The following is a 15,409-nucleotide window of genomic DNA, read 5'->3' on the forward strand; positions in this document are numbered from 1 at the left end:
TACATGCACACAAATGTCACACTTAAGTTTCTTTTCCTGAACATTCATAGGATGGTGGAGTGAAAGTGTATTACATTATAAGCTTTCAAACAAGTCTACTTTGGAAGATAGATTATCCTAGGGTTGGCAGAGGTAGGCATGCTTATAGACAATATGCATAACAGTGAAGGTCATGGAAGATGAAATACAGAAGACTGAGCATTTTTTAAGCCTTAAATGTGTGTGAAGTAAATGCTGTTACAATTGACAAACTAGTGTTAATAACTACTGGGATTTTTTAAAAATGTTACCTTCAACCTGTGGGTGATGGAACTGAACTTCCTGTTTATTTTGCTTCAGCATACCTATCCTCCTTGAAAAATTCTGCAAACATTACTTCTCTACCTGAGTTTTATGAGATTTGGCAAGGGTCTGGCAGTGATGGATTTCAGCAAAGAAACAACATTACTGTTTAAAAACTATATAATAAAAGGGTATCCCTAGAACAAAAGGTAATGATAAGAATTGGAAGTTGGTGTCAAAGAATTTGGCCAGAGGCATAGGTAGGAAAGAGAAAACTACCTTATACAGACTGTCCACCTAGACTCAACAAACATGTTTCCCTTCACTGGTCCACTAATTTAAAATGTCAGCAACATTGTTGGATACAATCTATTAGCGCCATAGATTACATGCATCCTACTCCTAATTGATCTTGAGCTATTTAGGCAATTTAAATAAAACAAAGGACAGAACTAGCACCCATATACAGTGGTACATCCGGTTGTGGATGGGATCCATTCTGGAGCTCCGGTCGGATCCCGAGGTTTTCGCAACTGGAGGTGCCTGTTCTGCGCATGCGCGTGGCGCGGTAGAGCACTTCTGCGCATGCGGCAAAACCCAGAAAAATACTTCCGGGTTTGCCACGTGCATATACTGAAGGATACGTAACCAGAGGTGTGCCTAAGTAGAGGTACTGCTGTACAGAACTTCTGTTACCATAAAATGAATACAGCAAATTAAGTCACTTTAATTAAAGAAAATTACAAAAGGTGTGCAAAACAATTTCCATGATTAAATACACATTTAAAAGCAACATGCAAACTGACATCTGAATATAGGTTTTAGTTAAATGACAAATTCCAATACTTTTCAACTTGAACCAAGACTTCAATTAATTTTGAAGTATGCATGAAATCAAGGGAGCTAATAACTGAAGTTGCGTTTTAAGGGGATGATATTGGTAACTTCAAATTATGTGTCCAAATACCTCATTTCCCAAAATATAGTGTTGTGATTGATGTACTACTTAGTGTTCACAGAGACAGCGGCTTAGTTTGTTCTGAACACATAATAAGCTTGCTGTATGATAGGGATTTCTTACAGGCTATAAGGTGGGAAAGCTGCAGCCCTCCAGCTGTTTGACTACACCTCTCATCATCCTTGGCCATGCTGGCTAGCACTGACGGCAGTGAAGTCCAGTAACATCTGGAGGGTCACACTTTCCCCCTTCTTGTTGTTCAGTATACTACCCTCTTGGCCATTACAGATTATCTTGTACTTGTAGAACTTCCCCAGCACAACCTAAGTGCAAATACCAATGGATCAAGAACTGAAGTGTCTGGAATGGTTATTTCCAATATCTAAGCTGTTTGCTGTCACTTTCCCAACATCTCAACATTGTCCCATGCCACTTCCTGCCCTGCAGAATGGTTATTTAGGCCAACAGTACTTTAATGATGTTTGCTATGGATTTCTTTTGGCACCTCTGACAAATGACAAACAAGTTAATATCTATTTATAACAGCATGAAAACAAGGACCTTGAGCATTCTATCTATGTCAGAGCAAGTGCAACTAAGAGCCAACTTGCTATAATATTCCTTTCTGTGTATTAGAAGATAGGAGGAAAAGGACATTTTACAAAGGCAGAAACTGCTGGTATAGATTTCCTGCCACCCCCTTAAGCATGGTACTAGAACTCAAATCTGTATGTACTTTTGACATGTCCCATTCACTGTTTAAACCTTAGTAATCTCCTGCCGCTTCACTCTTATGGAGTGGCAGGCACTAAGCTTCACAGTTTAATTACAGAGAGAAACCCAATAGGCACAGGCTATTGAAACATTTTTTTTTAAAAAAGGGGGGAAATTGAAGGAACAACAGCAGCCAAAACTTAACATTTAAAACCAGCTGTTGACAGTTAACGTAGTAGTCCTCTGCCTTGCTCTGTCCATACTGGTTTGGGCTTCTTAAAGTCATCTGTCCCATCTTGAGCAGCACAGTTGACTGAAGGTAGTGAGAGGCCATCTCTTCAGGAAAGGGAGAATAAGTAGGACGGGGTTCCAGATCTCCTTCCCCCCTACCTACAAATTTCCATCAGTTCAGTCAAAGTTTGTCATCAGTCATTTCTAGGAACTGAGCATAGACATCCCTGGAGCATTCCCCTTTTTGATTGAATAAAAATTTGTAGTAGCTGCCATCTGCACAGATCGCTGCAAGAGAAAGATACTGTTTTCAGTTTGGCAACTGAAGTCAATTGCTTACATATTGTGTTTCACTGCACAGCTTTTGCTTGTGAGAGCAGCAAGAGACGCCACATTACCTGCAGGCTAAGAAATGTTCTCCTATAAGACCTGCGCTATATACGCCAATCAGTTCTAGCACCTGGCTTGCCCCACCTCAGACAGTTCTTGATGAATCATTAAGCTGCCCTCCGTGAGATCTCAAGCAACAATCTTGAGCGTTCAACATTCCTTGCAATCTAAACATTTTACAATCTTAGGCTGCAATCATACGACATTAATCTGGAGTTAAAACCCATTTATATAAAACACACTCCCATCAAGTACAGAGGGAGATTCCTCTAGAAAGCTTGTTTGTGAGCACAGCTGCTTGAATTCATGGTCTATGTTTGGGATATGCATAGTGAGGGGCCTTGTTTGATTTTTGGTGAAACTTGAGATTCTTACCTAAGACAGAATTCGGCTCTGTTCCAAAGGCACAGATGCAGGGAGAGCCTGAGGGAACCTGAAATTTGGAAAAACTCCATTTGGAACTGAAGTATTTGGGCAGGAAGCTGGCTGATGCTAAGCTGAAAAAGAAAGAAAGCTCTCTTCAGCATCATCTCAACCCAGTAGTCCAGGCACTGAAGCAAACTGACTCCTAGCAGCACGTATTAAGGTTCACAATTATTTTAGTGATTATTTTAATTATTTACTTTATTTTAGCTACTGATACATTCTTCCTGTATGAAGTTACCTAATCATTTTTGCCTAGAGATCATCACACTGGCCTCAGCTGCTTACCTCGACTGCTTGTTTCTCTTAGGATCCTCCGCAGCAAAAATGTGCACTGTGGCATGATCACTTGACACACAAATGAGAGAAGCATCTTGGTTGAAGTTAATGCTAAAGGAGAAGTCAGAAACAAGTCTGCTTATAACACCACTGTCATGGAATAAGTTACTTTTTAAAGAAATGCCTATGTGTATATACTGCAACTTTTCAAACGCTATAAGCCAACCTCTTTCCCAAGTATCTTAAAAACAAGAGTTTCTAACTGTAGGTTTTGGGGAGGTTATCTAAAGCAATGCCACCTTGCAACAACATACCCAGTGAGATGCTAACCTTTTACCAGCAGGTGTTGATGCAGAGTGAAGCAGCATCAGCAACTGAAGTGGTAGAAAGTGAAAGAGCATTCACCCCAGAAGTAAACCACATAGATGGGAGGAAGGGAAATATATTCACACCTTTAGAAAGCATTAACTCCTCCATAATACATGTAGCTGAAGAAAAGGACACACAGATACTGGTGAGGCATAATTACTTCTTAATTAGTATCTTAGTTCTTCTATAAACCAACACAGTTGCAGGATGAATGCTACTTTAATTCTGAGTTTGAAAAAAGGTGCAGACATCAAAGATCCTATGGACATAGAACTAAGGGATCCTTGTTTCCCCAACTTTTTAAAGCTATAGAAAAGTTCACATGTTTGAACTGATGCTTTATTGTATATCTCATACAATGCTACCTCTCAGAGTTAACCCCCACTCCCATTTTTGTTTGTTTGTTTAATGCTCAACTCTCAATTGGATTAAATTCATCTTGAACTGTACTGCTGCTGATTTCTCTACCTGTGTGATGTCACATTTTCCCCCAAAAGAATTTTCAGATACCAAGCCTAATGTTTATATTTGTCTGATGTGCTACACATAACACTGAACTGGCTAATGTGAAAAGCCAGCTGACAGTATCAGCTGTATGATTAGTAGGTCACAGATGGAAGAAAATTATTCACACGCAGGAAGTTCATGTCTCTTAACTGGAAAACGGGGGAGTAGTTTTAAAGCATGAAACCCCCATTTGTACAGCAGCCACTCCCTCATCTTGCTGATGATCAAGGCAAAGCATGATTCCGCCAATCCCCCCCCCCCCCAACACATTAACAAAACAATAAACCTTACCAGTAGATATTGGCAGCCTGAGACCCTCTGCGCAGTTCCTGGATTAAATGCCCAGATGATGTATCAAATATTCTTATTAGGGTCCCCTTGAAAAGCAACAGCACACATTAAAGATGTGAGGGGAGCCTTTCAAAAACAACACAAGTTCTTCCCAGAACACATTAGGATACAGCTGTTCACTTCCCAGATGATGGCTCTGTCATTTTACCTCCACCCTACACTATCGTAGCTGCACATCTTTGCCTTTCCCATATGGAATTATTTTTGTTATCCGGTGTTATCCCACATATTTGGAAATCCTCTCAGGTTTATCTGCATGAATATATCCAAGATCAATGCCACTAAAGTCAGTATTTTGACAGGAAAATTGAGAAAGTCTACATGAACTGGATTTATACCGTATACAGTAGTCTGAACCTAGTATATAACACATTTGTTACATATTTTGGAAGATTCTGGCATGCAATAGTGAGGCAGCAGGATGAAAGGTTTGAGTGAGGAACGAATAGCCAGGGAACCTATTTGAAGCAATGCAGGTTACAGGCTGCCAAAGAATGCAGTTTATCTCTTGACCAATATTTGCAATAACAGCATGCGTGTTTTCAAATGTAATCACTACAACCACAAAGGTTACCAACTTTCTGTATAAACTTTAAAGCCAAGACTTTCACAAATTCAACTTCTGTGTTAGATGATAGTCTTCCCAGTAGGCTTAACAGTAAATTAAAGACTATACAATGCACCTATTAAAATGCCACGCAGACTCTCAAGATGACACAATTCAGGGTTCATTCTAAACCATTAAGGACTCTTGTGCTGTTTTCTAGCCAACTGTGGAGTAAAATCATTGACTTACTTTTTCTGATGCTGTGGCAATTCTTGTTCCCTGTAGGTTAAGAGCTATGCAACTCAAGACCCCTTCATGAGCTGGTATATCTACAGGAGGTTTCTCTGTATTTGCCAGGTCCACTATCTGCACATGTCCAGTATGTGTTCCAGGGAATGCAAGTAGGGAATTATTACTGTTTGGGCACAGGACACAAAGACCTGAAATACAATTTAAAGTATTGAGGAATAGGCATTTTTACTACCATCTCTGTCCTCCCCACCTTCCATCTGAAAATAAGTTTTGAGAGTACTTGGAGCACTCAAAAAAGCAAGCTAGGAAGCTTCATGTTACCACATAGCCATGAGTGTCAATGTCTGTATAAGCAAAAGGCAGGATTTACCGAATGAGTCCCATCAGCACAAACCCTGCAATAGAGCTTCCGTTTGCGCAATAGGGCTTTCCCCCCTTCTCCTGCTTCCATGGCTCTCAAAATTGGCTCAAGGTGATTGGGAGAACCCTCAGAACAGCACACGGGGGAGGAGATGGGAAACTGTTTTGTCGGACAAACTGCAATGCTCGCACTGATGGAACGTTAATCATAGCATACCGTTGACTCCCACCCAAAATTGACAATTAGCCCTGAAATGCCATATTCCAACAATGCATTTCCCAACAATGTTTTTTCTTTTTTCCAAATCCAACGTGAAAACTATGGGAAGATGGAGGACAAATGGTTTTCCACTGCACTTAATGGGGATGACAAGGATGCTATGGCTCAGCATCACAGCACTTGCAAAGCATGAGAAAGGTCCAAGTCGTTTTTTTATATAGTTAAGTCCTAGGGTGTGCAAAATAGACAGCATCAGTTATCATAAGGAGTACAATAGCAAACAAGAAGAACAGCACAGGATCTTTCTTTGTTCCTCTTACACTTTATGTAGTGAATAACACTTACCTTTAGGATTGTAGCAGGTTTCGAAGACGTGCAACTGGTGAGGGTTGTGCGTGAATGTGAAAACCTTAATCATAGAGTCCAGAACTACCACGATTCTGAAAGAGAAGGCAATGGCAGGCCAATTAGCATCATGTCCAGCTACACTGGTCCAACTCCAAACTGGGGGAAAAACAGAAGGAGCTCTCCATACAACAGAGTGTGACCAGACTCACCTATCTCTTCGCAGCTTAACTGCTTTGACTTCTGTGGAAAATTCTATTTCGATAACGGTCTTCTTTTTCAGATCATCCCAGATCATCACTGCAGAAATGGAAATGGCCTTATTAGTCTTAAAGTAACACCTTGCAATCTTACAAAGTGCTTCCAGAGATGCCACTTTGGAAGTCTAGCTACATGAGGAACTACTGCATCCCGGACTACCCAGTTTGCACTGGTTCACTTGGCAAAAAAACAAAAAACAAAAACCATACCCCAAGTTCAGATCTTCAAAATTAGACATTGTACAGTTAGCATTCAGTTACAATTGGTTTGGGGCAGGAGAAAATAGAAGCATCAGCTACATCCAAACAAGTCTTATATGATGGCATTCTGAAGCTTAGTCTACCCTCTTCTTCACCCTCCCCACCTGCTACTGCCAATAGCTTTTTATTCCTGTTTATGTGGGAGTGCAGTATCATGGCTGCTTATCAAAATCTGTTTATCCTTTGACCATCTGGAAAAACACAAATTATCCTGAATACAGGGAAACAATAGGTCACAGATTGCTCTAGCTAGCACCTGGCATTAAAAGGAATGATACCTCATTGCACAACTCGAGAAGGGTGACAGCTAAGTCCACATTTATTCAAATTTTAAACTACCCAGGAGGTTTTTGATAAAATCTGCTTGAACACCAGTTACATTAAAGCTGCTTGGAAATGTTTAGTGCTGAAGTCAGCCCTAAGCTATTGCTTACTTACTGCTCAATACTTTACCTTTATTAGGTGGGTATTTGGGTTTTTTTCCTCCACCAACCAAAGCTAAATAATTGCAGCGAAACAACATTTCAACATGGCCAACGCCTCCTTCTAGAAATTCTGGAGAGGGAAAAGGGACATTTTTAATTAAACACGCAAGGCAAATAAAAGTTTATTAATACTGTAACTTCTTTGTGTATCAAGAGGATTCTCTCCAAAGACTCCAAGTTAAAATGCAGCTGATGTCAGTCCTCTTTTACTTTTTACTCCTGGAGTGCCTCGTTTCAAGACAATGCTTTATCATCAGAAAAGCCTGCTCAGAGCCTTCTTCTGACCACACATTATGGACACAGCAATATTATACTGGATCAAAGTTTTAAAAAATTGTACTCAAATTCTGGCAAGTGAAATCTCTGTTCTATGCACAGTTACTTGAGGGTATAGGATTGCACAGCACGTGGTTTAAGATGAAAAAAATGGCGCAGCAGAACAACTATGTATATTGAGGAAGAATCTCACCTTGTTTCTCCTTCTCTTTGAGCGGATCTGCATTAAACACTCTAAATCCATTTTCCATCCCACATGCAAAGCACCCTAAAAAAGAAGAGGATTACTACGTCAGGTATATATGCTCTTTATCAACAGGCAAAAGACAGCTCAGTAGTAGCACATGCTCTGTGTACAGAAGTCCCAGGCATCTCCCATTAGGAGGGTCAGGTAAGACTCATCCCTGCCAGAGATGCTCTTAGTCACAACAGGCTATACAGGAATCTAACTGCAAGTACAGATACAATGCATTACAGTGGTTCAGTTGTGTCCATGGCAGTAGAATGGATTTGTGAACATTTTAGAAAAGCAATTGGCACTAAAAGCTATAAAGATGCCTGGAACCTGATGTATTTTCTTGGCTATTTAGGATCAAACCTACACAGCTGTTTATAGGGATTAGGGAGTCCTCATTCTGCCAAGGGTAATTTGTTTTTGAACAGGCTGGCCCACAACAGGCTTAAACTGAGAGCTCTGTCAACCACACATTTCTTGTTTCTTGTAGTTGATGCCAGTTATTGAGAAAAATGTGTCTTCCCTTTCCCCGCCCCCTTCTGTTCCTCTACCTCAGCATTTATAGTAAACTGCATATTATTTTTCCCATTTATTTGTTTACCAAGAAGCACAATCAAGTACATCAATCTAAATATTTTTTCCTTTCAGCCAGTTCAAAACTTTATTTATTATAATGGTTTAGAATGAACCTTGAATTTATGAGCCACCACATAAAACGCCTGTTCTTGCGTTGACACCTTTCAGACCTCTTGTGGGGGAGGCACCCAAAGAAGGGCCTCGGGTGATGATCGCAGGAGTCAAATAATTTCATGCGGGGAGAGGTGGTCCCTGAGGTATTGCAGTCCTGAGCTGTTTAAGGCTTTATAAGTCAAAACCAGCACATCTGACTTTGTTGCCAATATAAAAGCTGGAATTCCAACAACTCTACTAGCCTATAAACAAGCACCCTAGGAAACTGCATCCTGTAGGTGTAGCCCATACAATCCACATGATATAAAGTGTCTGATGCAAATAGAATGAACATTTTACTAGCTTACACATTCTATGAAACTCCACTGAAGTGACTACTCAGATTACTGCAATAAAATATTCTCAAGGTAGAGAATAGCAAAGCATAAGCTTTTATGGGGTGAGGTTTACTACAAGGAAGTTGATCCCTAACTTTTGTTTCTCTAGTGAGTCATAGACTATTTTCTTGGAAGAAAAAAAAAAACACTAGCTAGGATGACTATTTTGCTAACTCATTCACTAAGGGCCACATCAATTTGGGATGCCCCACACACTGTATTTTTAGGGGAACACATGAATTGTTAAATGTGCACCTAAACAAGTGTGATTTTCTTAGAAAAACAATTATGAAATGAACAGGAGCATAATAAACATAGGACACTCCTCAATTTGCAAGCACATGACTGGTGTAGTCGCTTAATTTGAACTAGCTCTCCTAACAAATTAAAATGACAAACTATTTGTCATTGCTACTAATTAGGGATAATTGTAAGAACATAAGAACTGCCTGCTGGATCAAGCCAATGCTCCATCAAGTCCATCGTCCTGTACTTCAGCAGCCACCCAGATTCCTGTGGAAAACTCAAAAGCAGGACCCGAGCTCAGAAGCACTCTTCCCTCTAGTGCTTTCCAGTAAGTGGTATTCAGAAACATTACTGCCTCCAACTGGGGAAACAGTTATCATGGCTAGTAGCCATCGATAGCCTTATCCTCCATGAATTTGTCCAATCCTCTTTTAAAGCCATCCAAAAGTTGGTTGACATCACTGCCTCCTCTTGAAGTGAGTTCCACATATTAACGATGTACTGCGTGAAGAAGTACTTTCTCTCATCAGTTCTGAATCTTCCAACATTCAGCTTCATTAGAGGTCCACCAGTTCTAGTGTGATGAGTAGGGGTGGGGGCTTTTCTGTCCATTCTCTCCATGCCATGCATAATTTTATAGACTTCTATGTCACCTCTGATTCACCTTTTCTCTAAACTAAAAAGCCCCAAACACTGCAACCTTCCCTTGAAGATCCATTTCCCTTATCATTTTGGTTGCACTTTTCTGAATCTTTCCCAACTTTACAATATCCTTTTTTGAGGTGAGCTGACCAGAACTGTACTACACAATATTCCAAATGTGGTTCCACCAAAGATTTGCATGTCATTGTGACATGGGCAGTTTTATTTTCAGTTCCTTTTCTAATGCTCCCCTAGCATGGAAATTGGCTTTTCTTCACAATTGCTGCACACTGCGCTAACATCCACTATTACCCCAAAGTCTCATTCCTGGTCAGTCACCACTAGTTCAAAGCCCATGAGCGTATATGTAAAATTATTATTCCTAGTGCTAACAATTCATTTACAATGAGTTGCATCTGCCATTTTACCAACCATTCATTCAGTTTGGAAAGGTCCTTTAGGAGCTCTTCACATTCTCTTTTCATTTTAAAGACCCTGAACAATTCAGTATCATCAATAAATGTGGGCACTTCACTGCTCACCCCTTCCTAACTCTTGATCATTTGTGAACAAGTTATAAAGCACAAATACAAATACCAAATCTTGGGAGACTCCATTTTGTGTTCCTTTTTGTTCTTTTCATTTGGACAAGACTTCCTTTTGTTAAAGGAAGCCTTCTTGCCTCTTAACGGCTTCTTTGACTCTGCACATTACCAAACTGGCATTCTCTTGGCCCTCATGATACTTTTTGCCATCTATGGTGTACACACCAGCCAAGTTTCTAATACTGCATTTTTAAACAAGTCCCCAGCAATTTGGAGTGATCCAACCCAATTGACTTTGCCTTTCAACTTCCTTTTTACCATGTTCCTCCCTTTGGGGAAGTTTCCTGTTTTGAAATCAAAAAACATTTAATTTAGTAGTGCTATGGTCACTGCTCCCAACTGGCATGACAACAATTACATCTTGCATCAGGTCCTGGGCGCTACTCAAGATTAACCTCAGGGTTGCTTACTTTCTAGTTGGTTCCATGACCAGAGGCACAGTCATTTAGGGTATCTAGAAATTTTGCTTTTTTACTGTGACTGGGACACAGAAGAGATACCGCAGGTCATAATGTTGCTGCTATGTGCCCTTTGATTAAAAGCAATAAAACTGTTCAGGACATTCAATTCTGCATGCAAATTCATATGCCCAAGAAAGCAGCTACCTCTCAAAGAGCTGCAGTTTGATGAGAATTCAGGCAAAGCAATCTGAGGAATAGAATGATTCAGTGCACAACTGGGCCAGAACACACATCTTAGCCCTAAGTCCAGCTTTGGCATCTGCTTGTGGGAACTGTTGAATTATGCATCAATTGCAGTGGAAATGGCATTGAGTAGGAGGGCAAGCCTGACCCTCATGCCCAACAAGGAGCTCAATAGATGCAGGTTTTTAAAGAGAAAGACTAAAGGAGAACAGGATGAGGCAATGTACAAGGGGTAAAGCATCTGAGCTGGGCCAAGCACTGTTGTATTAGGACAAAACAAGGCTCCGCGTGGAAGCCTGAGAAGGCAAGGAGGAGAATGGAATCAACTGCCTCCCCTGTCTTGGTGTCTCTGGGCAGAGGCCGATCCTCCCCGCGCATTTTGCAAAACACCAGACTCCGACTGCGCCCCATAAACACCCAAGCGCGCTAACCAGAGGCCGGAAAATGGAAAGGGGAGAGACGAGGCCAAAGGGGGAAGTATTGGCACCCATCAACGTTAACAGACAGTGCCAAGCAACACAAACTTAAGGGACAAAGGCAAGCTGCTGGGGGGAAAGAGGAGATGTGTCTGAGCCCGGAGAGGGCAGCCCTCTCTCTTCGCCCCAAGAAGGGAAGGTAAAGCCCTCCTCCCCGCCCGCACTTTTTTGTGCCCAGGCATTCGTCTAGGCTGGCCGCGGGTTCGAGACCTGCGCCTCCCTCCTCTCGGAAGGCCTGGAATTATTTGGGTGGGGGCGAGAAACTCAACTTTCGCCTCTCCCAACCTCACCCCATTACAGACGCTGAACACGGGGGAGGAAAGGAAACCCGCCAAGCCCGAACGCCTCCCCCGCGGGCGGACAGGCGGACCCCTGACTCCCACCCTCCGGCGCCCCGCGAGGGTCTTTACCGTGGTCCTGGTTGAAACCGGCGAACAGCAACCCATTCCCGTGCGGGTTGGCTGGGAGCAGGTTCATGGCGCCGGACTCCGGGGAAGGCCGCAGCCGCGGACGGGGGGGGGGTCTCTCACACCATCGGGGGAGGGTCACTGGCCTGAGGGGGCGGCAGCGCCACGATTCCTTCCGGACTAGACAGGCGCCGCGCCGAGCACCGAGCGCGTCCAATGAGCCCCTCCCAGGCTGACCAGAGGAGAGCCGAATTGTCGAACGCCCGCCGCCGCCGCCGCCTTCCTCGGCTTGGCTCTTTCCATTCCCCAGCCTGCTACGTCCGTCCCCCTCTTTACGAGCGCAGAGCGCGTCGCTCAAGGCAGGCCGCCCGGCGGAGTGCCAAGCTAACGATCAGCAGCAGCCCGACTCTCACCTGGCTGGCGCCACAGGGAAAGGTGGGCGACGGATTGCGCTCTCTTCTCGCGCCTCTCACGGTCTCCATCGCGTGTCGCCTTCGCTGCCCTTGCAAGAGAGGTAAGGGATCCTAAATGGGGTTACGAGGAGGCAAAAGACCCGTTGGACGTGGGGCAACGCAGCCCCCAGTAAAGTCACCACCATTCCAGGGGTTGCAGACGTGCTTCTTACTCCAGAGTTAGTCTTTCCTTCGGGAATGAGGTACGACCAGTGCCGGATTTACGTATAAGCTAAACAAACTATAGTTTAGGGCCCCACTCTCTGGAGGGGGGGAATTAAAGGGGAGGGGAACTGGATGTACATTTCCAAAATATAAGATAAAACAAAATAACACCTACATACAGCAACAGTGTTTTGTGTCCGTTCTTAAGCTGAAACTGTTCTTAACCTGAGGTACCACTTTAGTTAATGGGGCCTCCCGTTGCCGCCACACAATTTCAGTTCTCATCCTAAGGTAAAGTTCTTAACCCGAGGTACTACTTCTGGGTTAGCAGGTGTTTGTAACCCGAGGTACCTGTATTTGTTCTGTGCAAATGACTTTAGATACCTATTAGGTCCATAAATTACCATATAGCATATATTCAACACAAAAAACAGCCCAGTTGCACCTTAAAGGTAAAGGACCCCTGACAGTTAAGTCTGAAGAAGTGTGCATGCACACAAAAGCTTATATCCTGAGCTAACTTACTGGTACTGTAGTTGGCCTCTAAGGTGCTACTGGACATTTAAAAAAAAAATTATATCTATTTTGTCAGCATCAGACCAACACAGGTACCTACCTGAAACAAAAAACAGCAACAATTTGTTGTTGACAAAGGACAGCTGGACATATAAAGAGCCCCATTACCTTCAGTAGCTTAGGGCCTCATCAAACCTAAATCCGGCCCAGGCCCACACATTTGCAAATGAGGCTTACCTTTTCACCCCTTTGTGTTGCCTAAATGGCTTGTCCCCAGGCATTCACCTCACAAGGAAATTACCTGTTAATTAACTTTTATACTTGTTGATTCTCCAGGGTTAGCCATGGCTGGCACCCACTTAGCACACAGGGTCTGCCTTCATTAAGCTTTTCACATGTTAATGTCAGGAGCTTTGAAGTGTGCCTGCAAAACCTAATACACATTTTAAGACACAAGGGCCTGACATGCCATTTTCACATCCCAGTTCTAATTATATTCCAACATATATTAAACCCGGGCATTTAGCACCTACAGACCTATAACAGTATGCTTCACATGTTGCTGTGCTTAAGACAATGTGCTGAGGAATAAACCTTCAAGTGCTCAGACCGCAGATTTTTCATAAGGCATATATAATCAAAGGACATTACTGGTTTCAGTAACACGCTGGCATACACACAGTACTACCATATACAGTACTACAATTTCTGTTCTGGTGTTTCATTTGTGATTCACTGTGCTTAGGAAACGATTTCCTCCCTTTCTTCTTCATCAAGCACTTTCACAATTAGGAACATGAAGTGACATGGAAGTGTGATGTGTTGGCTTGGCAAGTGTGTTTTGCTTATGCTTGGCAATAATTTTATTTTTGAATACTGCTTTTCAAACATGAGACAGAGAAACAGCGGATCCTGCCGACTCCAGGAATTCGTATTGCTGGTTTTCAAACAAATCACTTATCAATCACAGCTTTGACTTCACTCATTGGCTAAAAATACTGACTGGCAGGAGTAGCCAGGTTGGCTCATTTCACAGAAACTGGGTACCTGCCTATTTTGCTTCATAACTTACTTTCTAGGAGGGCTAAAGGCTGGATTTGTTTTGGTTTTTTAATTTAAAAAGACAAGAGAAGAAAAGCTCTGAGTACCTTTGCCTAGGGGTACCAATTAAGACATTCAGTCTTGAACTGGGGGTGAGCAATGAGGTCAACAACTTTGCTGATGACAGCAAACTGTGTAGGCTGGTAAAAACGAAAAAATGGATTGTTAGGAACTTTCAACCATCTCTTCAGACTGGATAGACATTAAAATGGTGAATGTAATTCAGTGTAAGCAAGTGTAAAGTGATGTATATTAGAGCAAAAAAACAACAGCACCCTAATTTCTCATATACACTGAACTGGTGGTGATTGAGCAGGAAATATATTTGGGGTTGTGGGGGATAGCTCAGAGAAAGTGTAAATCTTGTGTGTTGTACTTGAAATTCTGCTCATCTCAAAGATGATACTGCAGAGCTGGAAAAGATGCAAAAAAGAGCAACCAATAAGATCAAGGGGCTGGAACAACTCCTCTATGCAGAAAGCTTACTTCACTTGGGGCTTTTCAATTTACAAAAAGGGTGGAATTAGGTACTGTGGAATTAGCTACTGTATGATGTAGCAATGGCCACCAACTTGGATGACTTTAAGAGTTAACTTCGCCTTATTCTCCATAATTTTTCTATCAATGTAATGGCCTTTTTTGCCTCCAGTATCATAAGGTGGTATGCCTTTGAATACTAATTGCTGAGGAGCACAAGTGGAGAAGAATGCTATTGTGCTAATGTCCTGCTTGTGGACTTTCCAGAGGCATCCCATTGGTCACTGTGAGAACAGGTGGGCCTTTGGTCTGGTCCAGCATCTTATGTTCCTATAGTAGATTGCAATAATAAAATAAGATTCATAGGCAGATGATATTGCCCTTGCAGTAGCAGCTCTGAAACAACAAGTGTTATTGATGGTGTCATGCGGCTTCTGGTTGTTCACCTGGAAGATGGTGGGGGCAGCCAAGGGGGTAACAGTGGGCAGTTGTTCTTAAGAGAACTCTGCCCAGTAAAGGAAAAACAGAGTAAAAAATAAAATAATACACCATCAGAAATGTTTTCAGTTCAAATCGTACGGTACAATATAAAATAAAAAGCAAAACCATATTAAAACAAAATAAGTTGAAAACAGAACAGCACAGCAGTGGGAAAAATACCCCCAGTTTACTTAAAAACCAACTATCAGCCAATAATAATAATAATAAGTTTAATATTTGCCGCCACCCATCTCACTGGGTTGCCCCAGCCACTCTGGGCAGCTGTTCAATGTAAGCATCTTCCTGACTTCACAGATAAAACTGGTAGGAGATGACCCTTTAATCAAGTCATGAACAAATTATAAATGAAAGCCATTACCCCAACA

At 42.2% G+C, this 15,409-nt stretch overlaps 2 protein-coding genes across 2 annotated transcripts in view; one reads left to right on the top strand and one right to left on the bottom strand.

The window, feature by feature from the left end:
- Positions 1-989: 989 nt before the first annotated feature.
- On the bottom strand, positions 990-12,155 carry WDR45B (WD repeat domain 45B). The gene is made up of 10 exons (XM_083597787.1): positions 11,836-12,155; positions 7,704-7,778; positions 7,203-7,304; positions 6,441-6,528; positions 6,229-6,323; positions 5,301-5,491; positions 4,445-4,530; positions 3,287-3,388; positions 2,951-3,072; positions 990-2,473 (listed from the first exon to the last, which is right to left on the bottom strand). Exons 1-10 carry the CDS (start codon positions 11,900-11,902, stop codon positions 2,367-2,369), a joined length of 1,035 nt encoding a protein of 344 aa, XP_083453913.1. The 5' UTR covers positions 11,903-12,155; the 3' UTR covers positions 990-2,366.
- A 24-nt stretch (positions 12,156-12,179) lies between these two features.
- The window catches only part of FN3KRP (fructosamine 3 kinase related protein), a 32,983-nt gene continuing 29,753 nt past the window's right edge, over positions 12,180-15,409 (top strand). Inside the window, exon 1 of the mRNA XM_083597791.1 lies at positions 12,180-12,346. The gene's annotated coding sequence lies outside the window, so the exon portion shown is untranslated. The remainder of the gene's footprint in view (positions 12,347-15,409) is intronic.

The sequence above is a fragment of the Podarcis filfolensis genome (genome assembly GCF_964270895.1).
Source record: "Podarcis filfolensis genome assembly, chromosome: 2".
Taxonomy (NCBI): domain Eukaryota; kingdom Metazoa; phylum Chordata; class Lepidosauria; order Squamata; family Lacertidae; genus Podarcis; species Podarcis filfolensis.